Consider the following 27,698-nt stretch of genomic DNA (forward strand, 5'->3'; position numbering starts at 1 on the left):
TATATTATTCATATTGACAAACATAAAAAATCAAAAACCATTGAATAAGCCATAAAAATATTCGTTAACAAGAATTAGAATCATGCCATAGAAGAAGAACTTGATTTTTTGAATGATCATAATACAAGGGGATTTTTATCTTTACTAAATGGCAAAAAGATTGTGAATTTGAAATAGATTTTGTAAGATGAAGCTTGTTAGCAATGGTTTTATTGAGAATTTTAAATCACACTTGGTTGTGAAGGATTTTACTCAGATAAATGGTCTTGGTTACCAAAAGACTTGTATACAAGTTTCTTATCTTGCAACAATCTACATACATGTTATAATTGCTACTATCATTGATTAGAATATATTGCAACTTAATATTGTTTCAACTTATTTGAATAATGAACTTAAAGAAAAAAAATATCTATATAAAGATTCCAAAAAAATTAAAAGTTTTGCTTAAACACAAAGACAATGTTTTATGATTATAAAAGACCTTCTAAGGCTTGAAACAATGCAGATGCAAATTAAACAAGAGTTTAGATGCATCCTTGGTAAATTTTTGTTAGGAGCATTCAAAGTCATATCTTTATTTGTATACAATTTACATAAAAAAATAATTCTTATTTTGATTATCTATATTAGTGATGTATTAGTTGATGACAAAAAAATTGAGATCCTTATGAATAATAAGGATGAATTGCAAAAATGCTACAAGATAATAAAACTTAGTGAATCTAGTTATTTCTTTTATATTGATTTCTTTAAAAATAAGAATAATGGTACTATCAATTTGAGCCAAACTAAGTATATTTATTGGAAGTTGGAGGAATTCAGAATAAATGATACAAAAATAGCTGCAATATCAATGATACAAGGTCATTTCACTAAGCATAAGAATGAAAAATCTTTGGATGTAAAAAGAATAAAGCTTTATAAAAAATCTTTAAATTTGCTATTGTATCTTACAAATACTACAAGGCACAACATTACATTTGTTTGTTAATACTTTGCTCAATAAAGATTACCAAATCACCATTACTATTGCCAATAATTTAGCATACTATGGTTGTACAAAGAATTAGAATATAGAATATCATTTCATCACATAATGTATAAAAAAAATAAAAATAAAAATTGGATTGGAGTAGTCTTACAAAACAAATGGTGGTAGATAACTTCACCAAACCTCACTAAAGATAAGTTTCTAACTTTCAGATATATGTTAAACCTTGTTTTAACAGAGAACTAAGTCCGACTTCCGAAAGAGAAGTGTTGAATAGTACCACAGGAATTGTACAACAAGCTACTACCTGTCCAACACATAATCAAGGTTAGAAGAAGTGCTGACCTTCAATGTTGGATGAATGTTGTTTCATAACACCCACACACAATGTGCAGGAATCAAAATTACAATTTTCAAAAACAGGAAGAATGTATGGTAGCACAAGTGAGAAGATTTTTATTGCTGGATGGAATGAATCCAAAGACTTGAAGTCACAGGTGGGGGCTCACAAACCCCAAATCCAACATTTGCTTTAAACAAATAATATGCAAGACAGTAGCAATGACTACTCCTCTGAATAAGTTAAAAACAATTTGTTGTGTGCAAACCATGTCTGGTGCAAATGAATGAGTGACGTCTACTCTGATCCTGTCCACAAAATCACCACTTTCTATCGATCTCCATCGTGATACCCTTGAACTTAATCTGTTGGTTAGACTCAACCTGCACGAGAGTGACAACAACATGCGATACATACGGCTTTCTTATATCCTGCAGCTTACTCGTCAGTCCCAATGTCCATTGCATGCTGAAATCACTGGGTCGATGGTGATCTGCTTGAGGTATGTGGGAGAATGTGCCGAAGAACTCATGGCAGCCGGTGGAGTATTCAGTGGCGCTTGGGAGGAAGAGAAAAGCGTGAATCTGCGCAGGCTTGGTCCAATCCAGTACCAGGTCGTTGATTGTCAGGTATTCAAAACTGTTTCCGGAGGGATCAATTCGGCGAGCACGAAACGTGAGGGGCTCACCGGAGAATACCGTCCAGCCCTTTTTCAGCAATTTGGCATTCTTGATCATACGTCCTAGCCTTGGACTGTTGGGGGGTGAGCAGATTCTCGGCCCAGATGGTGGTGGTGGCGGTGATTCATCCCTAGATTCAAAACTCATGATACTCGCTATAGTGACCGGTGCAGCTGCCGGTGCTAGTGGTGGGTCTAGTGGTGGTTCAATCGTCCAGAGGTTGTCACCCTGATCGTAATCGTATCTGGCAATATAACGAATTCGGACAGAACTCAGAGTCCGCTCAAACATAATGGAACACAGTTAGAGGGGAGAGTGAGTTTATGTGTAACATCACTTTGTCACCTTTACAATGAGCAGGGATTAGAGTTGTGATACGCACCTCAAGTTGGCCAAGTTCAAGACCTGGCTAACCGATATGGAAATCAGGGTCTTGTTCTCGTCGTAGAAAATAAATTTGGAATTCAGGTAATCAGGGTCGTTGTAATCAGAGTGCATACCACCTTGAGCTATCCAGAAAGCCCACAGACGATCCAAGTTGGCGTGATGCGAGTAGAACAGTGGGTCTACAGCTGCCCGGTTGAGGTTCCCCATGTCGTCCCTGACAGCGTATGGCTTCAGCGTTAGTGGGTTCACGCGGGTGTTGGCCGAAGGATCACCTGTGAAAATATGAACATTTCCGTGAGGAGTGCGCTCAACGTTTCCTGGACTCCTGCCTCCTCGTGTATTGTATCTGACTGGAGCTCCATGGAAGAGCCTCGCTGTTTCAGCGGCCATCTGAAGTCTCATGATGTCATTGTTATAGGTATCCAGCCCCAAGCTGTCTGGACATGGCCCACCCGGAGTTTGAGATATATACCCGAGGTCGACGACATTGGGAGGACGAGCGCACTGGTCTCGATTTGCATTGTATAGGGGGTTGTCGATCGGATCGTCGAAGAAGCTGGGCATGACATTCCCCTGTACTGCTCCCGGCGACTGGTTGTCCCAGTTCCAGAACAACAGTGAGAACGAATCGTCCCCAATCAGACTCGCAAGTATCCGCTCGTGGAAGTAGAGGAATGCTCGGTGCCACGCGAAGAAAAACCAACCGCCATGAATCTCCAGTGGCCAACTACTACCATTAAATTTGAATGCTCCGCCACAGTAGGCACAGTGCAAATTCGCTTGTGCATACAAGGAGCGAGGGTCTGTGTTCGGAAGAGCTGCCATCCTCTTATACGCAAGTCGGTATTTAGCAATGTAGGCATCGTCGGCAAGATGAGCAGCACGGCGTATTCTAATCGGCAGGTTGGGTCGAAAAGTGAAATCCACTGGAGTCCTAGAATCCGGTAGGGGACAACATCCCTGCGTACTTTTACAAAGTTTAATCAATGGTGCGGGGAAAGGAGCTCCTTCCACAAGAACACACGCTAACAGAACGGCTACTGCAACACCTGACACGTAATTGAGCTTCATAGCTGTGCCACCTCTTGTGTGTCTTTTCACACAACCATCCCTAATTTTGCCAAAGAGCAGCCAGTCGGATCGACCTTGCCTCACAAAGCACGGCTTCTCAGCAATCGAACTATCTACATCCTGTCAGTCAGCGCACCACGCAACCAGCCTTGAGTGATGAGACAATTTCACCGAGCTACATAATCTGAGCCTATAGCTCCAACAACCCGGTGTGGGGAGGGGAAGCACAAGGAAGTGCGACACAGCAACCGTAGTCGTCACCGAGACTTGATAGTTTCCAGCCCTGAACATCCAAATTCCAAAAGCAACTCGACATGCAGCTCCAGAGCAGGTGGTTAAGCGGGACTAGAGGACGACGTGCATGGACGCTGTCATATAGTCTTGACAGATCCTGCACTGGTCTTCAGATGTATCGGTAAAAACATTTAAATACAAACTGTGTGGTGCAGTTGTTCTAAATCAGAGCTCGAGACTTAGCGCGCAACACCGCCAACTTGGTTCCGGCTCGTGCAGTCCGAGCGTGTCAACGTGCAAATTCCCCACATGGCTCCTACAAATTCAGCTGTAGTGCTGGCTCGTGCCAGTCTTTTGTTCCACATATAGCCTTTGGTTGTGTATACAATAGTTTCTGGGGTTCTAAGGCGGGGGAAATGCAAAATTGAAATCAAACACACATTCAGTGACTGCAGTATGGATCCTAAGTCTTCAATTTTAGCTTAGCCTTGATTTTCTAAATGAGGTGGTGTTGCTTTTCCATTCCCACGCGGTAAGGATTTTGTGCCTAATAATATCACCAAATCGCCGAACAGCATCGGAATTTTGTACTATTTTCATTGTAAAAAATACAATGAAAATAATTTAATATCATAAAATATTAATAATAATTAAGAGAACTGTGTTCTAAAACATGTACAATAAATAAATAAATAAATATATATATATATATATATATATACACACACATATATAATAACAATTCATATATATGTAATTTAATCTTTGTAAATAAATGAATACATATTGATTTTTATGTATTAAAAATAGTGGCTATAACAAACATCCATTATAGAGATACACAGTACACATCAAAGTAAAGTTATGCAATATATAATTTCAATCACAAGTAGCAAATGTAAATATATCTAATATTACATAAATTCGTCGTGATTATTTTGTCGAATGTAGAGTTGACTAACAAATATGAAACACACAATCTCCTGCCAGATGCACTAAATAAAATAAAAAGAAAAAGAAAAAAGAGTTAAACTCAAGAAAACTGATCTCATTTTGCATTTCGGAACATTCACACAGGGAAACAGCAGAAAGTGGAGCTGCACCGAAGCTAACATTGAATCACAGAATACTTCAAAATGTACCAGATAATTGCAGTGTTCGGCGGACTAATGTAGAAACAAAAATGTTTCTAATGTTGCCTCGGAAGACAGATTGAGAAGAAAAACCAATCTGCTACACGCTAATCCTTGTCACACTGGGCTTCCGAAATTTTCTGTAAACGTCCCACGATCAAATGACCCATGTTCAACAGATGGTCCGATGCAATCTGGTCCAGGTTTCCCTTATCAACGTGTCTGGCATTCTGATTTCCTGATAACTTGTGTACAGTGCCCCATCACGAGCCACCTCCCGCTTTCCTTCACATCGACCGGGTCTTTGTCGACGAATCTCGAAGAAACTTTTAACCGCAAACCGGGTTTTCTAGAAGTGGGTAGTTCTCTGTCGGTATTAGCTTAGTCGACATCGGAGAAAGCCTTCGTTTTGAATCCAGATCGACCACATTTGGAGGGAGAGCTTCCGGTGACGAGGAGATTGGAGTCTTCGGCGTAGTAGACTGCAGGGACCGTATGGAATGTGTTACACCAGGTTCCAGATTGATCAGACCTCTATTGGGCGTCAGCCGAGTTCCGGATTGATCAGACCGCTGCGAATCCACTTGTGAATGTTAAATAGGGCAGGTGCAATGCAACAGATTGAAATCCTCCCATCCTGAATCTCAAACCTAGTCCGCCAACAACCACCGAGAACATACGCTTAGCTCCGCCGCCACTGCAATGCTCCTTCGGTTTTAATGCCGCACATGCCTTTGTGGCACTTAGCAACATAGATGGCATCGACAAGTTGTGTTATCAACATCAAATATAACCTCTTGAAACCATATCATTCAACACATTTTATAATAGAAAACGAACATCCAGCTATTGATTCAGAAGCGTAGACTGGGGGGTTATGCTATCACCATGAATTTCTTACAAATGTTTGCTTTGTTATAGAATCCGCAACAATGTTACAACACTGTTACGGATTCTACAACATTGTTGAATTTCTATCTCTTTTGCTGCGTCGGTTCTGGTTTGTAGTACCTGGCTACTCCAGCCGCGCTTTCTGCCTCGTCATCACCGATGTGTGAATATATATTCTTTGTGTGTGTGCATATATATATATATATTCATACATGTGTGTGCGTATACATATAAAGAATGGCGGAAGTTAAGGGATTTTTTTTTTAATGTAAGGGGCACAATTTGTTTTTTTGGTTTTTTTGGTTTTTTTTTATGAAGAAGGAAATAAAATAAAAATTTGTCAATATTTGGTTATAGTTGATATCAAGTGGCACATATTTCCGAATCCAACTTGTGCCACTTGACGAATTCTTCATAATTGTTATTTGAGTTGGATGTGATTGTGGATGAGTGAATAATGCATGCAGATTAAAAGAGGCTGGCAAAGGACTTTATGTAGGGGTAGTTTCCTCAAGGGAAAACGAAAGCATTCACTCATTCCTAATGCCGAGGTGAGGTTTTGCAACATCAATGAAAATCAAATACTTGCTTTATATATACATATAATCCTAAAAATACGTATTTAAAATGTCTTAAATTTTTTTTAAGAATCTAATGTAGAAAGGTTTTAGCATTTCATTGAGATGAGTTATTAATTTTTAATAAATCAGTAATATATATATATATATATATATATATATATATATTAATATACGTGATTGATTAAAAATCATTATTTTTTTTATTTTTTTAAAAATATAATAAAACATCTTAGACAAAATCTATTTTGATTTTATAAACAATCGTACTATGAAAAGAAAAAAAAGGAAACAAAGAAAAAATCATATGTGTAAATACATTATGTTTTTAATTTAATAACTTAAAAAATATTAAATATTAAATTTCAAACTTGTGTATATATATATATATATATATATATATTATAAAGAATAAAATTAAAAACCTTCTTATTTTAGGTTCAATATTTTATTTTTAAAAATTATATCATAATTATATTTAGAAATAAATATAATATCTAAATTTTATATATATATATATATATATATATAGATGAAATTTTTGAAAGAAAACTCAATTCTTAAGATCTACTTAAAATCCAAATATTAAGATTAAATCAATTCAAGGCAGATTAAGAAGTAGCCACATAAACAAAGATGGTTAGCTGCCATAATTAAATAAGAATAGTATAAGTGTATAATAAGTCTAGTTTAAAGGAATTTCTTTTTTTCTTTTTGATTTCTACTTTTATATTGAATAAAATTTTCCATCCAAATTACATGTGCAAACTAAATTCTCAATGTTGTCTATTTTTGCTCTAGTCTTTTTGTTTTAATGTAGCTTGTAATCATGGTTGGTGTAGAATTTATCATATAAAAGTTTCATGCTTGATTTATTTATTATGATAAAAGTCACCAATTTTTTATGTATAATTTCTATAGATAGAAATTTAAAAAAGCTATCTTTATTTTTTTGGTACTTGACATAATTTTTATTTTATCAATTCTTTTCATAATATTTCAAACTTTATCACAATATATATTCAACTTCTATTCACTTAAAAATAATATATAATATTTTTTTAAATATTAATAAATAATATTCAAAAATATCATTTATAAAGTGCTAGAAAACCTTTAGTATCTTTTACAATCTTGAATACATAATCATGTAGTAAAATATACTTTATATAATAAAATAATTAAATGAGTGCAGATTTTATAATATATATATATATATATATATATAGACGTGGATCTGGTTAATGCAATTATAGAAGTGTCACCTCAAAGAACCAAGTCAAGATGAATTTCATATTAACAACATAAAAACCTAATACCATTTATAATCCCAGGTATACATTTCTCCACATTACTTATTAATTTTATAAACTTGATATTTATTTTATTTTATTATTTATATATTTTTATTTATAAAATAAATAATGATCTTTAATTTTTTATATCAAATGTTATAATATTATAATATCTATAATGTTCAATTAAAATTTTTTATTTGTTAAATTTAACTTGTTATATGGATGCGTTATCACCAATAATAATAATAATAATAATAATACATTGTAGTTGCACTATTATAGTTTTTGAATCTCTACAAATGTACCAAAATCTATGTACATATTATACTTTCTTTCTTTGATTTAAAAAATATTTAATACAACTACTAATAGGCTTATATAAATACAATTTTTTTTTGGTTCCAATGAATTTTAAAAATTTAATATAAAATTTGTGACATTAATAAAAAAAAAGGTCTTAAGTATTTAATATCTTTAAGTAATAAAATTTTATGCAAATTTAAATATTTTTATTTTTTAATATAAAAATAAATTAATATTTAGATATTTTCTTTTATATCATCACTTCTTTTTTTTCATACTATTTTTTAGAAAACATTCTTGGTGCCTCTTTCAAGTTTCTTAATTTACTTTAGATTCTCTATTTATTATATTTACTTGATTTTTTTTTTTTAATTTTATAGATTTATGAAAATAAAATTATAATTACTTAATATCTTTGTTTAATAATATTATTATTATTTAATTTTAATTTTTATTTAATAAAATAACTTAAAGACTCTTACTACTTAAGATGCCTTAACTTTTAAATGTTTTTATTGGTTGAATTCACAAAGGTCTTTTTAAGTTGACTTTAAAATTTTAAAAGTACATGCAAAGGATTTAAGTAGAAAAAATAAGATGGAGTGCACTTTTTTCTATATAGAATAAATAGTGTTATCCTCTAAAATTTTCTATTGACTTATCTTAAAAATGTGATTTCTAGAAAAAATTAAGAAATCATGTCAAGAATTACTCAAGACAACGATTAGAAGAATTATATTTGAATGCCTTATGATTATTTAAATAAATATAAAAACGAACATATTTAGAATTGTGATAAAAAAATGATTTGATCCGTTTTATGGTCTTTACTCACTTTATACTATATCCAAAGGACAATACTTCCAAACAAGGTCTTTTCTTTACAAAGCAAGGAATCTTGATGAGACATTCAAACCATAGCCTTTTAAAGTGGGCTTTTAGGTATAAAGTTTCCTTTATAAAAATAAAAAAAAGTTGTGGTTTGACAACATAATAAATAAATAGTTAAAATGTGAAAAAATATTTATGATATTTTTATGATATATAAACAAAATAAAAATATTTATGATATTTAGTGAATAATAGATTTCCTTTTAGTTTCTTTTTATTTAAAATATACTTGTGACTAAATTCTACTTATTCATCTTTATATGACTATGACTATATTGTCATATTTTGCATCTTGCATAACTATGGCTATCTTGTGTTTTTTATATCATATTGTTAAATTCTAACATATGAGTCAAACTTATACTTATTTATTATAATAAAGACTATTGAATAATGTTCATTGTCTTCAATCTTTGCTCTCATATGTGCTTAATACATTATAGATTTTTGAGTCTCTTAAACCTTGTATTTTTCACATTTCTATATATACATAAAAAGTATAATGATTAGATTGCAATAAAATTAAAAAATAAAAATATTATGAATTTTTTGTTTAAGATAATTTTATATTATTTAAGCATAATAACTTAATGAATTGGTTAATATGCTATAAAATATTTCACAAAAAAAAAATAATATTTATTAATTTTACAAACATCAAAAAAGTGTAAAGATTACCATCAAATTTCAATCACATTATTTTATTTTGTAGACTTTATAACTTGTATATATGTATTTATAAATATGATTTTGTTAAAAAAATTGTATTGGAAAAAATAGAATATTTTTATTCATAATAAAATATAAACTTTATAAATGATTTAATAAAATCCCAACAAATAATATAAAAAAATTAGATTATTAAAATTTCTGATAATTATAAAACGTAAGCAGTTAGGTATATATGTTTATATATAATTTCTACTATAATTTTTTTTTTTTTTATTATTCATATTAAACTTGTTAAAAATAATTTAGTATTTCAAGTGTTAATTATTTCTTTTCCAAATTCTATTAAACTTTTCAATTTATTAAGTATAGTAATTTTAATGTGTATTTGATGCATAAATCATTAGTGTGATAAGTATAAACATGCTTGTACCAATCCTCAATTCTATTTAAATTAATCAGTAAGTCAATGTGTTTTACCCTATAAATCTCATATTCAATTTGTGGCTTAAAACTTTACTCAAGTCAGTGGAGTAAGAAGTTATCATTAAATTTCATATTTTAATTTAAATAAGAGTGACCAATTTTTTAGCTTTTAATTTAATCTGTCTCATCACATACAAAACTAAGTGTTTTTAAAGTTCATAAAAATAGCTTTCTAGTTTTTAGAAATTATGAGGTCAGGTTGTAATTTAATAAAACAAGCATTCGTAAATTCACAAAATTCAATCCTATAAACTTGTGACTATTACTAATTTTACTTTGGATTTTATGAAATTTTGAATTAAGTGGTTTTTGAGATTTATTACAAGTTTAAAAAAGAAATGAAATGCATTTTAAAGTTATTCTCTTCTGAGAATATAAAAATAAGGAAGTTAAACAATGAGTATACAGATAGATGTCAAAAGTTTACATGCAAGAGAGCTATACATATATATATATATATATATATATATATTGTTTGTTCTCAGTAGAATCAAATAAGAATACAAAAAGAATTTTACTTTTATAGATTCTACTTCTAGATTTTTTGCAATCCTTGCAAAAAGCTTTCTACCAACCATTTGTGGAAGATTCTTTGTTGCTATATTGTCAATTTATAATTCCTTCAATTGCTACTTGATTTCTTTTTCTAATTATATTTGCTTGGTTACAGTTGTTAAAGAATGTTCATTAAATCTTTATATTGATTTTTTTCTTTAATTTTTATTTATAACTAAAGTACCTAATTGTTTTTGGAATAAAATATTTATATGTATTTTGATAATTTTTTTTTCTTATTACGAAGTGAAATTAAAAATATATTAATTAGTCCTAAAAAGACTTTAAAGTTGTTTAAAATAATTAAAAATAAAAATAGTGTGTATTGATGATTAAATGAAATTATTAAGAAAAAAAAACTTTAATATTATGATTTCTTATTTATTCTATTAGTTAATTGTATAATATATGATGATTGTTTATTTATTTTTATATGTAATCTTTTAAATTTTTATGCATTTTTATCATTATTTTTTTTGATTTTAGTGTGGTATTAATAAACTCTATTTGTTTGATTTTTGGTTATTTTGTTTGTATTATAACTTATAAGTTTATTGTATACTATTTTACATCAACAATTAACTTTAATGTGTTGTATCTAAAACTTAGGAATACTCTCAAAAATAATAAGTATATATAAAAAATATACATTCATACATATATACGAATTATTTATATTTATCAATATTTCTCTTATTTATTTATTACATATTTATATAGAATTGTGTATTTATGCCTACTTTATTATCTATTTAAAAAGATAAAATACAAAAGAATAAAAATAAATAGATATGTTCTAAATAGTTTTAAGTAACTTCAATATTTATGTGTATTTTAAGATTAAAATAATATTATTTAAAACAACAGATTTAATTAATTCTTAAAATCAAACTTATTACTCTATTTTTAAAATAAATATATTTTCAAATATTTAGTCTAATATTATTTTATTTTTAAATACATATATGTAAATTTAAGAGACACTAAACAAGGTGATATTTTTATTTGCTTATTTAGTTTTTGTAACAATTAGTGGTCAATATACAACAAAGACTATGATTTATATGGTAGAAGTAAACACCTATCAAAATGAGGATTTGGATTTTAATACACAATTGATTAGGCTCACTAATAACTTTCACATGTGCAATACAACATCAAACTCTAGAATCTCTACTTGGATTCATCATGCTTAATACCTTTGAGCTTAACTCAAATTCATCTTTGTGGAGCTACACACACTACAATACTTACAACAATATATATAAGGGAATGTTAAATAGACCCAGGTTTTGTATTAAGTCAATCTACCCTTGATGAAGAATATGGTAATCATGATGAATGTGGTTGGATTTCATTGGTTTCAAATCTTGTAATGGAGAAATGAATCTACATGTCATTTTTCTTTTCTTAGGATGGGTGGATCAATTTAGTAAAAATATGGGTTTATTTAACATTCTCTTTCTCTCTATATATATATAAAACACAGCAAACAAACGGTTTCACCCAAATTATTGATTTAAATAAATATCTATTACAAACATTTTTATTATGTCCATGACGTGGCATGAAGGGTAGTATCTACCTCACCATAAGACGAGGGGTGTGCATGTGGGAAAAGGAACATGGGCATGTGGGCCAAAGGGATTGCACATGTGGAAAAAGGGGAAGGTGCAGGTGAGAAAAGGGAGTGAGTCCCATGTTGCTCAGTGCCCCCTACTCGTCCTCCCCATGATTGAAAGATGATCACCAAGGTGGTGGTTGGAGGGGAACTTGGGGCAATGGCCCCACCTTTGCAACACTAAAGAGGGCAATCATTTTCTGGAGTGGAGCTGGCGATGGCGCATTGAGTAGCTCATCACCACCTCTGCCCCTGCAATGTCAACAAAGCGTTACCCCCGGGGATTTGTTCCATTGTGGGTAAAGTGAGTAAGTATGTAAGTATGTGTGTGAATGTGTATGTGAAGGTAGCAGTAGTTTTGGAAGCTTGTGTTAATGTTGCTGCTGAGGCCTGACTCCATAATCATCAGCATCATCATCAGATCAGGGCTCAAGTCGAAGCTTTTAGACCTGCAACGGGTACCACTGAATCTGCCCTTCAGGACGACGACGCAGCAGCCAAGGCGTGTGCGAAGGGATCAAGGAACCGATCAGACAAAAGTGCTCACTTACTTATTCCCTTTTCCTTGACTGATGGGTCTGAGTGGGTTCCCATTCTGGTCTGCGCGGGGTTGCCACGGCCTTAGCGATTGCAGTGTTGCGTCTGCCTCGAGGGACTGGCGACTAACTCTGCGTTCGTTGCAAAGGTCGGCGTGGGTTGTTGGTCTCTCGGTGCTCATGCGCTTACCCACAAAAGTCGCCACATAGATGATTTTTTCGCGTGAGTAGATGATTGTGCGCAGATGTATAACTATATAACTATGTATATATATGCATGTGTGGTAGCAGAGAATGTTGTGGTATGAGTTTATCTACTTGAATTTGTAATCTGAGTAGAGAAGAAGAGATGATATGTCAAATAGAAAAAAGATTCACATTTGTGGTGTTTGCTTGCATCAATGCTAGAGATACATCTTGCCTCTGGTGCCAAGCTTGGAACCCAGATGGAATTCAGATTAGGAGCCAACACTCCAAAAGAAAAAAATGGCTTAAGTCACTGCAATCCACTCGTCACCTAATACCACAACTTCTGTGCCTCCCCACCGTCAACCGAAACAACTTCACGTATTCCTCAATGCGCCTGATAGCAGAACGGTCACAAACCTTCTGGGTAGCCGACACTCAGGGGCCACTGCGAGATTTGGAGTCTTCTACATGAGGACTTTCTATTGGGGAAAAAAAAAAAAAAAAAAAAAAACAACACAAAACACTCTCAAGCGGTAGACGAAGCTCAAGTGGCATCGAAAACCAAGCAAGGCCAACAAGCGAGGCATGGGAGCAAAACTGAATGTTCGGGGAGGTACTGATTACTGTTGTCTAGTCGGGGGTTCTGGAAGCCTCGACTCTTGCTAACCGATCCACTAGCATTTCAAACTTCTGATTCCGCTCCAACATGCTCAAGCGCACAAACTCTGCACCAGCACCAAAGTGCCGACCACTTCGTGTGATAATCCGCCTCTCCTTTAGAAATGCTTGACAATCTGCTGTTTTTTTGCACCTTAACCACGCAAATGCTGTACACATTTCAACCGCCAGGAGTTATAGACCTTGATAAATGACCTTCAGAATCGTTCATGTGCAGGTAAGGTTAGTTTTGCTAGTCGAGCGACAAAGAGGCGAGTGCATACCAGGAGTTTGATCTATGTCTTTCTGGAAGAAAGTACAGTAAGAAGGCTGAAAACCCGGGATAGAAAACGCGGAGGACCCATTCAGGGCCTCCCGCAGTCGTTTCCACCGATAATGCATGACGGAATTTCCAAAATGGAACAGCTTGTTGTTGTCCGAATGCTGAGCGACGGTTTGGGGACTGCCACTTTGTGGCTCGGACGAGGTGTATCCTTCAATTACGGCCTTAATTACCTGCGTTGCACGCACTTGAGAATCATGAGAGACGCCTATCGTGTTAAGTTCCAAGAACTTCGTCATCTTCTTCGCCACTCTCTCGTCCTTCAAGATAGCCCACCTGCATACACATATCCACAACTAAGACAACCGAAGCAGGGGGTGCGTGGTTTCGAATTCGCCTGCGAGAGACATAATAAGACATGACAATACCATGAGAGCGAAGAAGGTGATCCTCACCCAATTCGAGTTCCTGCATGCCCAGTACTCTTCGAGAGCGTGAAGAGCATGATAGCATGGTCGGCTGCTCCTGTGATGGGCGTGTAATGCGGCCAGTAATACGCCAGGTCGTGTACGACGTGCCCCGTCCCATTCACAACGGCATGCTGTATCCTTCCATCTGGATTGTTCGGAGAACACACCATCTCAATGTATGGTTCTTCGTGCTCTGCGCCGAGATTGTACTCCACAGCATCGCCGGCCCACTTGAATAAGGCGGAACGCAGATAGTCGGTCACTGCAGGGTATGACTGCCAACTAGAACTTGTCACCTTCGCAATCATTAGAAGCAAGAGCTTAGACTCGGAACTGTGCTAAATGCATACAACGGGATGACAGGTGGGGAGCTTACGGAGTAGAAGGGAGCCGCGGAGACAATGTTCGTTGGCTTGGATTGGTCCGACGAAGTAAGAGCGTATAGAGTAGCTTGAAAGAGCTGGGTGGAACCTGTGCCAACCACAATGTGACGGCCCTCAGTGACTGCGTTTCCCACCACTCGGTGCAACTCCCGGATCTGGACCTCCAGCTCGTTCTCCATGAACCAAACATGCTTGCTTTGTGCGAAGTAACTCATTCGTTGGTAACCAAGTATGACGGTGATAGTGTTAGCTGCGTTTCGGAACCAGAACTCCTCGAACATGGTCGGATCCCCGCTGCACAGACGAATACTTCAGTTTCATCTCCTATTCATTAAAAGAACCATGCACGAAGATTCTGTACAACTCAGTGAACGACTGGTTGGGCTGGTTTAGATGGCTTACTGGTCCAGATCGATAACACAATTGTCGATCACCTGGGAGCAGTCCACGCCTCCGAAACACTCGTAGCACTTGCAAATGCCAAGACTTCGCTCAGTGTCGAAGTCTGCCATGTAGCCATGGCCAGAGCAGGGAAGGGAATTGGTTGCGGCAATTTGTGATGCCAATTGGCTAAGCGCCGCAGATGTGTCGACATCGACAGTCGCGGGATGAGGAGACTGACTGTATTGAAATAACCATGTCGAGAGTAGACCAATGATCAATGGGATGGACTTAGAAACCCAGTTAGTGAATTGGACATTCCCAGACGGACTGCACTTGGTCGACAGAGAGGTGTTGGGCAGAGCAGCGGCAACCAAATGTTTCTTCCTCTGATGCCGCTCGTATCTGCCTATCCGCTCGGCTTCAAGAGCCATTTCGGAGTCGATAAGGCGACTCAGTCGGCAATGCGTGGAGCCACTTTCGCCTCTCAAGAACTACACACTTTACCCGAGGCATCGGCTATTCGCACCGCTGAAACGTTTACTAGTGTAATCTATTGATGGCTCCCATTTCCATTCCCAGCTTGATCGCCTCGCTTCCAGCTTGGAGAATTCCTCAAGCGTCCTTACTCTGTTCCAACCAACACAAGAACTCCAAATTGGTCGACTCGACAGTAATAGTTGGAGAAGTGCAGTGCCACAAATGATTTACTAATACGCAATTAGCGCAGTGCGCCACAGTACCAACTTAAATATCCACTAGAAGATTCTGGTCCCCTCAGACGAATCCTACGACGACAATTTAGCTGGCCAACAACCTGACAGGCAAAGGGAGCACTGCAGCTCATCTCCACTGAACCCAAGACACCAAGACAATGGGCTGAAGAGGCCATTCCTTTACAGCGTCGGCCTGTATTTCCCAAAACCGACAGCTCGATTCTTAGAGCCAGCAAACTGTAAGCAAATTCCAACACCGCAATCCACCTCAACCATCTCCAACCCCTTGGTAGCTCAGTTGAGATTACGTCAATATCATGTGCTCGTCGCAAGAAAAGATGAGCAACAACTCTCAAACACGGAGTCCCGCAATCCAGGAGCCGAAACGGGACGCTAATGTCCACCCTTTCGGAGGCTGTTCATCAAATTCCACGACCAAAGGGAATAGACGCAAGCAACCATTCCGCACCGCACTACAATCATCAAAAGAAACCCTCAGCGACGAAAATCATCAGCCCTCGCTAAACCGCGACCAGGAGAGCAACCATCGACGCACATTCGATCTGCCACGGATGCCAGAAGCTGAAATTTCTACCTGGAGCTGGCAGCTCACACATCAATGAGTGCATGTTCATACGTACCAACAGTAGGCTGCGACATGCCTTGCAATTACTCTTCACCACAACTAAGTACTAGCAGAAGGGCGACAAGCAACCATTAAAAAGATAAAATGACGGAACAGGAAAAAACTTAACATGAATCGTGTCTTCTTTAGTGCCACTCATCAAGTCCACCACTTGCGCCCGACGCCCGTTGGACTGGGAAAGACCCAGCGTAAGTGCTCTCTGTGCCGACATCCAACCAAACCAGCGCTAATCAACTTCGGGAGATGTGCCAGGCTAGGACTCCGGAGGTGGTGCTTGAGCCTAGCGCTACAGGGAGCGCAGCTTAAATAGGAACGCAGCCAGCCGCCCTCTGCGCCCGCCACCAGATTAGGGACTTTCTCCGCGTCGTCATCGTCAACAAGATGATGATGAAGAACAACCCAGATTGGTTCGGTGTCCATTGCTGTGTGAAGCGAGCCGGGCCCTATTCTCCTGGGGTTGGCCCTCCGAGTCCTCATCATGCTAATTCAATCAATTTCTTATGCTCGTAAATGTTCCATTCATTAGCCTGGCTGCTTTTATTAGCCACCACCTGCCTGGTTTTATGGCCCGATAACGCTCACCAGCTCGCGTTTGCGTTATCAGGCCATAAATTGCTCTCTTTACCCCGCTTGCCTCTGGAACACGTCCCACAAGTAGGTTGCTTTCCTCGACCCCTCGTCATCGAAAAGGAGCAGCGCGCTACATTCTCTACGAAATCCCTCATGGCGGCGCTTTATCCTTCCACTACGCCTTTGGCTGACCTTCGAGCGATTTCGGTTCGGTATCAACGATTGCCGCCATCTCCACCAGATCAAATGTAATCGGGACGGATATTGCTTCGTAAATGCGTCCGCAACTCCTGATGGATCCGCGAGTTTATGGTGTTGCACACTTTTCCAAGCGGCGGCAAACGCAGACCCCCGTGTGATCAAGCAAGCTCCAATGGGCCTCTGTGGCCCCACTTACTAATTTCGTGCGAGATGAATGTGTGCAAGACTGGGGATGCATGTAGATATACTAAGGAGTACAATTGGTATGCCACTTGGCTACCCCTCATTGACTACGGTCCTGCGTGTGTCCAATTTCACAGATGTGAAGCCCGCAGTCCAACAGGCACCAGATTTGGCCACGCTGCTGATGATGCCGTCAATGCGATAACCATCGAGGTTTGAGAGGAGCCCAGCTGTTGATTCTGTAGGATTAGTTGTCTGAGGTTGGCGTCGTGTAGCCGCTGCTCCGGCCAGTTGTTCAAGTGCCTTAGAGGCAAAAGGAAGGCGTGGTATAGTGAGGGCACCGGAGGTTGAGAGTGATTTATAGGTGAATCTTTGAGCGGCCATCGTTGATGAGGGATTACATTTTATTGTGCGTTGGTAAAAGCGGCTGCAATTGCTCGGAGATTTGTGTCGGATATATCTTCTTCATATACTGATTATGGGAAATTAATGAGTTCCTGTCCCTATCTAGCTTCTTTCTGTTATTGTCGTAATACTGAGTTCTGTCCCTCGTCTTATCCATTGGAGTCTATGGTTCATCAAGGACTTGAGTTAAATTGATGCTGTTTTCTGTGAAATTTTTAGGATTTTGGGCTTGCCCACTGGAGTGATGAGGTGATTTGTCGTATGTTAACGCAATGTAGTATTGGGTGTGCACACATAGTGCAAATGGATAACCAAGTGGTGCCGTGTATTTGATTCATAGTTTGAGTAGTTGTAACGATTTCATCGTAGTGTAGCATCAACTTGACGAAAACGGATTGTTTGCAAGTAGTGTTTATTGTCATTTGTATCCCTCAACCATTATCTGGACTCTCATTAACAACTTCAAACTGCTCATGCGACTAGCATTACAAGAACCTTGAATGTTTAGGGCTACTGTTATATCTAGATAAGAAGGCTGTATTGTCCAATTTGCAAAACTTATCGATATAGCATGTAATCGCATTTCTAATTCATTGAATAGAGAGGTTAATCAAGTTTTAACTATTTCGTTAGGGTTTGTTTAACAAAGTTTTCCTGATTCAATCTAATTAGTCGCGCGTTTTCGTACTCGTTTTGTAAGTTCAATTATCTAATTATTGTGAGTATGAACATTCGCTACTACCAAGGTTCCCATGCCACTAAGATAGTGCTGGCCTGACGTAATGGAAGCTTGTGAACTTGCAGAAAATTTGTAATGACGGTAGAGCGAAGTCCAAGTTGAGGAGTTTGATGAATTAGTGGAGCCGATTTTGGCAGCAATATAGTATCCAATCGAAGGAAACACATCCGGAGGTTTTCTCAAGCAAAGACGTCATGATTAGAGCACTTTCGAATAGTAATGACGATTCTTTCTGGGTTAGTGATAGTTCACGTCCTGGGGCCTACTATCACGAAGAGGAAATGGCCCTGATTACAGCAGACAAGAAAACTGCAAGTGACGAAAGTAATTCGTCTTCGTCAGGTATAAATTCACAAACAGCAATTGTAAAGTGGAGAAAAAGCAGGTCTTACAACTTCAATGAGGTAGCTACGAACCTTCTAAACACTGCTGAGAGATTAGTGCAAGAAGCCAATGTGAGTGACAATGGCTACAAGCGTAACTCGATTTCTCGGAGCGTGGCTCGAATTGTTCTCGACCAAAGTAATGAGGTTGTGGACACATCAGAGGAATACATCACTGGAGTTGTACGACAAGTTGCTCGGTATGCGCAGCATGCAGGTGACGATGATGAAACTAGTTACTCAGCTGCTAACCAGGTCACACAGCCAAAGGTAAGACTTCTGTGAACTCTGCATTTGTAGTATCAATCAGCTTTTGATGGTTTCTCATAGTGGCATACTACAACTGGTTAGATGTGTACTTCTCGGTGTATTTATGTTGCTTCTCCTCGCATGTAGAGGTCATTTGCGGCAAACGAGTCGGCTAACGTTTTTTGGGGGTGAACAGGGCACCACAAGCTTGGGGACCATGGTTTCTTTTTTTGTAATCTGGTGTGTATCACTTTGTGCTTCACACATAGATAGCAAAGACATGCCTCCTCCTGTTCTCAAACTTGCTGCTGAAGAGGTGGCGTCTGTTCTCCAGTCAAACTAATAGACTGTTGTTTCGAATCTATTCACTCAAGCCCAAGTAGGTGACTGCAGGTTTTGTAAATCTGCTCGACAACTCTGCAGTTACAAAAGTGCAAGGCTTTTAGCCCACAAGTCTACATGTAGAGCTCGTTGTTGACTATCAGCTGTCCATGTGTATTTCTACGACATAAATTCAAGGTGATTTTGTAGAAGTTGGACCCTTCTTGGATCGAGGTTTTTGCTCTTCTCGCTTATCTTAGCTTTGCTGAATTGAATTTCTTATAACAGCCTAGATTAGAAATGTTGGCTTTTCCGTATTATGGTGTTCAAGAGCTACAAGCAGTTTGTTTCTCGATGAAAGCTTAGAGGTGGGGTTGTGAAATGCCTATAGTGTTCACATTTGCTTGTTTTGAAAAGCCCGGCCATTGGTTTTGGGTCATGACAAGTCTCTTGAATCAGTTTCCACAGTCGGTGTGGGTCAATGATTATCATATCTTTCTCCACTTGTTATTCTACTAATTCTTCGATGTTCCATATTATTATTAATTAGATATCGTGGCTTTTATATCGTGGCTTTTATTTCCTTTCTTTCTTTTTTCCATGTTCAAGCTTCTATATACATTGAATGCAACTTAAGTGTCCAACGTATTCACTGTATAAAGTTTGAAGAGGTTTCGAATGGTGGTTTGCGAACAGGACTGATCTTCCTGATTCCTCTTAAATATCTCATTCATCACTAAAATATTGCAAGCCAATTGATTGGATATCTATTTGCATTGCATGCATGATGTCTCCAAGTTAGTATACAATAGCACTTAATAGTACAAAATGGTTAACACAACCATGATCCTTCGATCCTTCAACATTGGAGGACATTTGTAGTACATTTGAATGTACAATGACTTCAACTATACAATGACTTCAACTAGTAAAGAAAGAGATAACTCGGATGTTTACAACAATACTATCAAAAAACATTGTGATTGTCTTGAGGGTGAGAAATTTTTAAAGTTGAGTTATTGCACATATTACTTTTAATGAATACTAATGTGACACAATGTGTTACATTGTTCTTGATGGTTTTACTTCTATTGTTCAATAAATGGCAACATTATGTGATAGTGCATATTAATTTACTTATTAATGTAATGACAATTTTTATTTTATTTTATTTTATTTTATTTTTATTTTTTTACACATGCTAAATGTGCTTAATTAGCAAAAAAAATATTCTTCTTCTATCATTATGGATTGTATAGATAAAACAAATTGATTCAAGATGCCTATATAATATATAATTGGAATGACCAATTTTAATCTTTTATAGTTGCTATTGTTTTTTTCCAAGAAAAACAAAATCATTCTTTTGTTGTATGGAAATATTTGATCTATTTGTGTTAGATCTTATTGAGATTTTGCATTAATAAATACCATTGAAAATCTTTTTTCTACTTGTAATATCTTACTTTGCATATGGTACATTCAAAAAAACGTCTTTACAAATTGCAAGAAGTATTTTGCCACTAAGTTGGAAGCAAGTTGGTCTTCATTTCTTGCAAATTGGACCAATGTGATAATTTTTTTTTTTTGAGGTGCTTTACAATAAAGAGTGAAATATCCTTCTACAACCACCCATGTAACTATTAAGTGTTAAATTTAATACTTAGATATCACAAAAAATACATTTTGTTAAAGCTTGGACAAATAATTACCTTCATTTTGGAATTGTAACTACATCTTGAATTAAAAGTTAACATTCAACTCTCAAATCATATTTAAAAGTTTCTACTAAAGATTTATGGGAGTTACAAATTTGTCTCTTTTCCTTTTTTAAGAATACAACAGGAAAGATTAGTGCACAAGAAAGTTCAAAAAGAACTTGTATATGTTATCAACATACTATTTTTTATTTCACAAGTGTTGTGAAATGAGTATCTATGTATGCATTCAACCTTATCTTTAAGCAGTTTAAATATACAAAAGAACTATTTGATGTTAATTCCTATACATACACATTAACAAAGACTTTGAAAATGCCATATAAGCATGCAATTCAAAGTATGCTACATAGTAGAAGCATTTTAATAGAAGAAGATTTTTATCTTCAATATTATTTGGTGAATATTGATGCTTTAATTTATCCATTACTACCATAAAATGAATTTTCATCTTCCAAAGATTTTCACCTTATCTTTAATATTGTTGGTCAAACATTTTCAATTGCTCCTTCCATCTTCTCTCTACCAACAAGAAAGAGTGCATGATCAACTATTAGAGCTTGTATTGACAATTGTGAGGTTAGAAAATCTAGTAGTTTGTTGTCTAAAGGGCCAACTACGTAGAGCACTTAATTGAATAAGAGAATTTAGTGCTGAATTATCTATACATTGTACATCCTCACAACTTGAAGTTTTTGAAGCGGCATCACATATCTCGCTTTGCAAAAATTGCAAAGAACTCAACTACAATGTGTTCATTTATCTTATTCAAATTATTTTGCTTTCACAATTATTTACAAGTACATTACATATATAATAAAATATATAATGGCTATATAGAGATGCTTATTTAATAAAGAGACTAGCTCATATACATGTGGTGAAAAATGAGGTTGTTAAGTGATGTAAAAGAGAATTCATAATCATAATTGTGCAAGATGTTTTCTTTTGATTCTTGAATAAATTTATAAATATCTATATTTATTTGAAAATTTAGACTTATTTGCATACATAGACTTTTATATAAACTTCAAATATACTATAATATTACAAAAGGTTGATAGATACATTCTTATATTAAGAAGATGGATTTGCAAATATTCAAAGAAAGATGGCTTTGTGTAGAGATTTTTTTTTGTATGATAGAAAAATCTAACTTTAATCTTCACTTGCATTGTTTTAATATGAAAAAAAAAATAATTGCAACTAAAAAAAAAGTATCAATATAGCCACCACAATTGAAATATACTTTGAAACATAATCGCTCTCAATTGTTTTGTTGGCCATAATCTTATTGCATTCAATAGTTGATGCCAAAATAAAAAAAATATATATTTCAAATTATTGTATCCATTTTATATTACAAATATCTATATTTATTCTAATAATTATTTAAATAATATGAGTATATAGAAATAAATAAAAATAGATAAATTTGTTAAAATCTTATAGAAAAGCTTCTTAAAAGCTTTATAGATGTAACTTTGTTTTTCTATGTATGAGTGATTGGTAAGTTAAAAAATTTGTCAATAAGATGGCTATATATCACACATGTTGGTGACTTATAGTACAAGTTGAATATGTGGTGCACATAAAGGAAGCTTATCTTACAAATTAAACACATATCTTACAAATTAGTTATGTATTAGAGGTCTTATAGAATATCACTACAAATCTCTTAGTAAGATTGAATATATAGGATGAAAAGTGAGACATTCCTCACTCTCGTCAATTCTTTTCTTTCTTCTAGTCTAGTTTCAAGGGTCTTTAATTTTCTTATCTTTTGGCAATAGTCATTTTAGTTTCTTCTTGAATGTACATATTTATTTATTTATTATTATTTTTTTTGAAAAATATCTCATTTGTTTATTTTTATTCATTAAATTCTTTTCCTTGACATCTTATTGATGGAAAATAAATATATCTATTAAATACAAGTCTTACATTGTCCAATAGTACAAATGAGTTAATCTTTAAATTCAAATCCTCCTTGTATAAAGCTATAATACAATCATGAACAAAAAATTATATCAAATGAAGAGGTTAACTTTTAAGGTGAAAATATAAAAGCATCTTTTTGTCTAAAGATGTGATGTTACAAAGAAACACATCTTATAAACAAGAATAGGTGAGTCATAGAACTCAAATATTGTGCCTTAGTCTTTTTGGTTATAAAATGCAAGAATTCAAAAAAAAACATAAACTATATTAAAAATATCTTTATTATTAAAAGCTAAAATTCATACATATGAAAATATATAAAATCCTTCTAAAATAAATATAATCAAAATATTCAAATAATCAACATATAATCAATATATTCAAATAATCAACATATAATCAACATATTAAAAAAAAATAAAAAGGTTATATCCACAAACCTTCATATCTTGATGTGATAGAGAATCTATCACACGGTGATGTAAGTACATGTAATTTAAAAAAAATTCCTATGAGAGATTATAAAGATTGATAAGATACATAGAATAAAGTATGCAAATTTTTATCTATAAGTATAACTTAATTTTCATGATATAGGATTGTAAAATAAAGTTAATTTCAAAATTAAAAACCATTAAAAAGTGAATAATTTAACATTTCCAAAATTCAACCTTCTTCTTTACAAAAGTATCAATATAATATAATATGTCTTACAAACATATCTATTTATCTCAATAATTATCTATATGATTATATAGAAGTAGCTAAAAATAGATCAATCTCATAATATATTCTAAAAAAGCTTTTTAGAAGCTTTATGGATTTAATTTTGACTTTACGCATGTTTGTAGTTGATTGGTAGGTTAGAAACTTTATCAATAAGTTAACCACCTATCACATATATTGGTAGCTTGTAGAACAAACTAATTATGCAGTACACATATAGAAAATTTGCCTTATAAGTTAAGATATATCTCTTGCAAAGTCAATATGTAGCAGAGGTCTTATAGAACATCGCCATGTAGCTCTTAGTTAGATAATATATATAGAGGCAAGAATAAAGCCTTTTTTTATTCTTATTAACATCTTTTTAGTCTTTAGGCTTGTTTGAAGACTTTCTAGTCTTCTTGTCTTTACCAATAAGCATTTTAGTTCAATATATTATTATTTTTGAGTGACTTTCTAATCTTTTTAAGCAAAAGAAGACTATATCGAATTTTCTTTTTTTGAGATTTATGTACTTAAAAATTTAACAAGATTACTAATTTATTGTTCTTGTCTTGTTTTAGAAGTGAATGGGTTACCTCACTTCTATTGTTGTATTTTGAAGATTATAAACTATCCATCTTTAAACAAACTATTTAATTTTTTAATACTATTTAAAAAAAAAAAAAAACATCACCCTTTTTTGTGGAAATTTTTATTTGACATTAGAGATTGCACATTATCTTCTTATAATTTGACTTATAGATTTATTAAATTATTTGAAATAGAAAGAAAAATCATGGATGTTATACTTAACAGAAGTGAAAACATATTTGCAACTGTTACATATCTTCATGAGTTTATCAACACTCTTAAGATAGAAATTTCATGCATCACCAATGCCAACCATAGAAGCACAATTCCTACACCTATGGAAGAAGTCTATAATCTATGCCAAAAAGTTGTATAGTTGAAAGAAAGAAGTAGATCAGCCTCACAATCAAATTCACAAAATTATGCTCCTATAAGTATAAGGGAGATAAGGATTAGTATATATAAGAAGTTTGATGGAACAAGATCAAAATTTTGAAGATTTTTGCAACAAATTAAGTTCTATTTAAGGTTGCACCCTTTCTAATACCTCAATAGATTTACCCAAGTTGGATTCATAAGATTTTTTTTTTAAAGTACTCTCTTTTGATTTGCACCTTTGATGAAAAAAGATTCATAATTTCTTTATTCTTAAATTTCTAAATTTATTCTTTAAAGTATTTTAGTCTGTATTTTAAAAAAATTATTGAAAAAGTATAGCAAAAATCAAGCTTTTATCTTTACAACAAGAATTACAATTGGCTATCATTTATGCTATTGAATTCCAAAACCTTGTTTGCAATGTGGATTGGAATGATAAACCTTTTATCAATCAATTTTGATATAGGTTGAAGGATAATACCAAAGATTTGTTATTAAGAATGCCAAAAGATAATTTATTATAATAATTTATTGCTTAGGCCATTGCATGTAATAATCAACTATTTAAAAGGCATCAAGAGTAAAGATTTGGCTTAAGAGGAATAAATCAAGTAATGATACCGACTCCTAAGCTTTCAAAAATCTATTCATTACAACTAAAATTATTACAAATTAATATAATATATTTGAAACCTCTCATTGAATAAAAAAAGACTTGATATTGTCAAGAAAATTTATGCCTATATTATAAAGAAGCTAAGCACATTTTTTAATATTTTTCAAAGAAGCAACATCATTATAAAATAAAGAGTATAGTTGTCAAAAAAGACAATGTGTTGGAAAATAAAATTTTCAAGTTTTAATAGAAATTATATAGCTAGAATCATGTGTAATACCTAATAAATGTCTTACTTTTTCTTTAAATCTTTCACCTTATTTTACTATAAATGTGTGTTTAGGACCTAAAAATCATAAAGTCTCTACCTTATTAGATTTAAGAATCTCATCTTGTTTTATAAATAAAGACTTTATCAAAAAAATAAGAGATATTATTAGTGAAAGAAACTAAACTTATACATGTAGAAGTTATAAATGGTTGTTTTTTGTCTTTTGAAAAAGTCATCTATGATTTTATTCCTTTAAATATAGAAATTAAAGATTATAATAGTATAAGAATATTTAATATAATAAGATCTCTCTTTAATCCAATTATTTTAGGATTATCATGGTTAAAAAAGTATAATTTTTAGATAGATTGGATTTCTTTTAACTTTAATTTCTTTTGTAGTTTAATCCAAATTTTTGTTAATCAAGTAAAAATATATAAATCTAGTATATCCAAATCTTTAGTAATATGTGAAAGAGCTTTCATACATGTAGCAAAAGAAGGGTTATCTTTTGTTATATATATCATATCTATTTCTAATGGTGAAAAGATGTTAAGTAGTATTCCTAGCCAATACTAAGATTTTTAAGATATTTTTGAAAAAAAAAATACAAATGTTCTTTTACAAAATTGATCTTATGATTATTCAATTATTTATAAGAAAGAACTCAACCACCATTCAAACATATATATAATTTATTGCAGAATGAGGTAGTTGTATTAAAGGAGTATATTGATGAAAAATTGGCTAAGAACTTCATATGCTATTTAAACTCTCTAATAGGAGCTTCTATCTTATTTGTAAAGAAAAATGATGGATCTCTAAAAATGTATATAAATTATTAAGGACTTAATAAAATCACCATCAAGAATATGTATCTCCTACCTTTCATTTTAAGACTTCTTGAAAAATTCAATTAAGCAAAGATCTACATAAAAATAGATATATAAGGAGTATATAATTTACTCAACATCAAAAAAAAAGATAAATAGAAGAATAATTTTGAACTAGGATGGAAATTTTGAATATAATAATATGTCTTTTGGACTTACAAAAATACCAATCGCTTTCCAACATCTTATAAATGACATTTTTTATGAATTTCTTTGAAATTTTAGTGTTTATCATTTAAATAATATTCTAATCTATTCTAAAAATAAAAAAGAATATGAACTTTATATTATAAAAACTTATAGATGTAATATTATATGCTAAGATAAAAAAGTGTATATTCTACTTTACTTAAGTTAATTTCCTAGGATATATCATTTCTAACAAAGAGCTAATGATAAATCCAAAGAAGATCCAAACTATCATAGATTGAAAGACATCAAAAACAATAAGAGATAATCACTACTTTTTGGATTTTGTTAATCATTATCAAATCTTCATTAAGAACTTTTCTCAAGTTGTAGCTTTATTTATATGTTTGATTTATAAAAATAAATTTAAGTGGAATAAATAAGTCAAAGAATTATTTGATGCTTTGATAAAGGAGTTTATTTTTGTACTAATTTTCATTTGTGTAGACTTTCCTAAGATATTTTTCATAAAAAAAAATGCATCTAACTTTGCCTTATTATCACAAATGGGAGCAGATGACAAATTCCATCCAATAGCTTTTCATTTCAAGAAGTTTTGAATAATAAAAATAAAACTATAAAATTCATAATAAAAAACTTTTTACAATTGTGGATTCTTTTCAAAAATGACATTATTATCTAGAAAGTACTTCCAGTCTAGCCACTATGTATATAAATCACAAGAACCTCAAGTACTTCATGGCAATATTATAATATGATAACATAATTATATAGTGAAGAATAAAAATATAGATATTATTATAAAAGAGTGTAATAGAAAGATATTGTAGAAAAATAAAGAAAAATGATAAAAAGGTAATAAAATTTGAGAGCAAACTTGAGAGAAGATTTTTGAATATTGATTTTATATCATTTGGATTAATATTGAGATTTTGAAGGATTTTCAAATTTAATAATATATTTGGTGAATTAAGATTTTGTGTCAAGGA

The 27,698-nt window shown here is 33.5% G+C and overlaps 3 protein-coding genes across 11 annotated transcripts; 1 reads left to right on the top strand and 2 right to left on the bottom strand.

Moving 5' to 3' along the window:
- Nucleotides 1-1,425: 1,425 nt before the first annotated feature.
- Nucleotides 1,426-3,858, bottom strand: LOC112273973 (polyphenol oxidase A1, chloroplastic). Its single transcript, XM_024503086.3, has 2 exons — nucleotides 2,397-3,858; nucleotides 1,426-2,258 (listed from the first exon to the last, which is right to left on the bottom strand). Exons 1-2 carry the CDS (start codon nucleotides 3,470-3,472, stop codon nucleotides 1,655-1,657), a joined length of 1,680 nt encoding a protein of 559 aa, XP_024358854.1. The 5' UTR covers nucleotides 3,473-3,858; the 3' UTR covers nucleotides 1,426-1,654.
- A 9,166-nt stretch (nucleotides 3,859-13,024) lies between these two features.
- On the bottom strand, nucleotides 13,025-16,657 carry LOC112274010 (tryptophan aminotransferase-related protein 1). 5 transcript variants are annotated; one of them, XM_024503140.3, is made up of 6 exons: nucleotides 16,502-16,657; nucleotides 15,052-15,660; nucleotides 14,643-14,943; nucleotides 14,252-14,541; nucleotides 13,798-14,132; nucleotides 13,025-13,683 (listed from the first exon to the last, which is right to left on the bottom strand). In XM_024503140.3, the coding sequence occupies exons 2-6, from the start codon at nucleotides 15,462-15,464 to the stop codon at nucleotides 13,487-13,489; spliced, it is 1,536 nt and encodes a 511-aa protein (XP_024358908.1). In that variant the 5' UTR covers nucleotides 15,465-15,660; nucleotides 16,502-16,657; the 3' UTR covers nucleotides 13,025-13,486. The 5 variants fall into 5 exon arrangements, with proteins under 5 accessions (XP_024358908.1, XP_090101888.1, XP_090101887.1 ...); XM_090245762.1 differs by having other exon boundaries at nucleotides 15,052-16,219; nucleotides 16,502-16,656; XM_090245761.1 differs by having other exon boundaries at nucleotides 15,052-16,347; nucleotides 16,502-16,656.
- A 708-nt stretch (nucleotides 16,658-17,365) lies between these two features.
- On the top strand, nucleotides 17,366-19,946 carry LOC112274012 (uncharacterized). Of its 5 annotated transcripts, none has more exons than XM_090245766.1 (3): nucleotides 17,366-17,559; nucleotides 18,556-19,143; nucleotides 19,319-19,946. In XM_090245766.1, the coding sequence occupies exons 2-3, from the start codon at nucleotides 18,685-18,687 to the stop codon at nucleotides 19,463-19,465; spliced, it is 606 nt and encodes a 201-aa protein (XP_090101892.1). In that variant the 5' UTR covers nucleotides 17,366-17,559; nucleotides 18,556-18,684; the 3' UTR covers nucleotides 19,466-19,946. The 5 variants fall into 5 exon arrangements, with proteins under 5 accessions (XP_090101892.1, XP_024358913.1, XP_090101891.1 ...); XM_024503145.3 differs by having other exon boundaries at nucleotides 17,516-17,710; XM_090245765.1 differs by having other exon boundaries at nucleotides 17,522-17,839.
- Nucleotides 19,947-27,698: the final 7,752 nt, after the last annotated feature.

The sequence above is a fragment of the Physcomitrium patens genome, chromosome 21 (genome assembly GCF_059467195.1).
Source record: "Physcomitrium patens ecotype Gransden chromosome 21, ASM5946719v1, whole genome shotgun sequence".
In the NCBI taxonomy this organism is placed as follows: domain Eukaryota; kingdom Viridiplantae; phylum Streptophyta; class Bryopsida; order Funariales; family Funariaceae; genus Physcomitrium; species Physcomitrium patens.

What these genes read in the sequence shown, in the direction of transcription:
- LOC112274010 (XM_024503140.3), bottom strand. Translation starts at nt 15,464, where the DNA reads ATGGCTCTTGAAGCCGAGCGGATAGGCAGATACGAGCGGCATCAGAGG. An exon ending in CCGCGGCTCCCTTCTACTCC is followed by an intron (nt 14,542 to 14,642) that starts GTAAGCTCCCCA and finishes TCTAGTTGGCAG; the next exon opens with TCATACCCTGCAGTGACCGA. An exon ending in CATGCAGGAACTCGAATTGG is followed by an intron (nt 14,133 to 14,251) that starts GTGAGGATCACC and finishes ATGTGTATGCAG; the next exon opens with GTGGGCTATCTTGAAGGACG.
- LOC112274012 (XM_090245766.1), top strand. Translation starts at nt 18,685, where the DNA reads ATGATTAGAGCACTTTCGAATAGTAATGACGATTCTTTCTGGGTTAGT. An exon ending in ACCAGGTCACACAGCCAAAG is followed by an intron (nt 19,144 to 19,318) that starts GTAAGACTTCTG and finishes GGGGGTGAACAG; the next exon opens with GGCACCACAAGCTTGGGGAC.
- LOC112273973 (XM_024503086.3), bottom strand. Translation starts at nt 3,472, where the DNA reads ATGAAGCTCAATTACGTGTCAGGTGTTGCAGTAGCCGTTCTGTTAGCG. An exon ending in TTGAACTTGGCCAACTTGAG is followed by an intron (nt 2,259 to 2,396) that starts GTGCGTATCACA and finishes TTATATTGCCAG; the next exon opens with ATACGATTACGATCAGGGTG.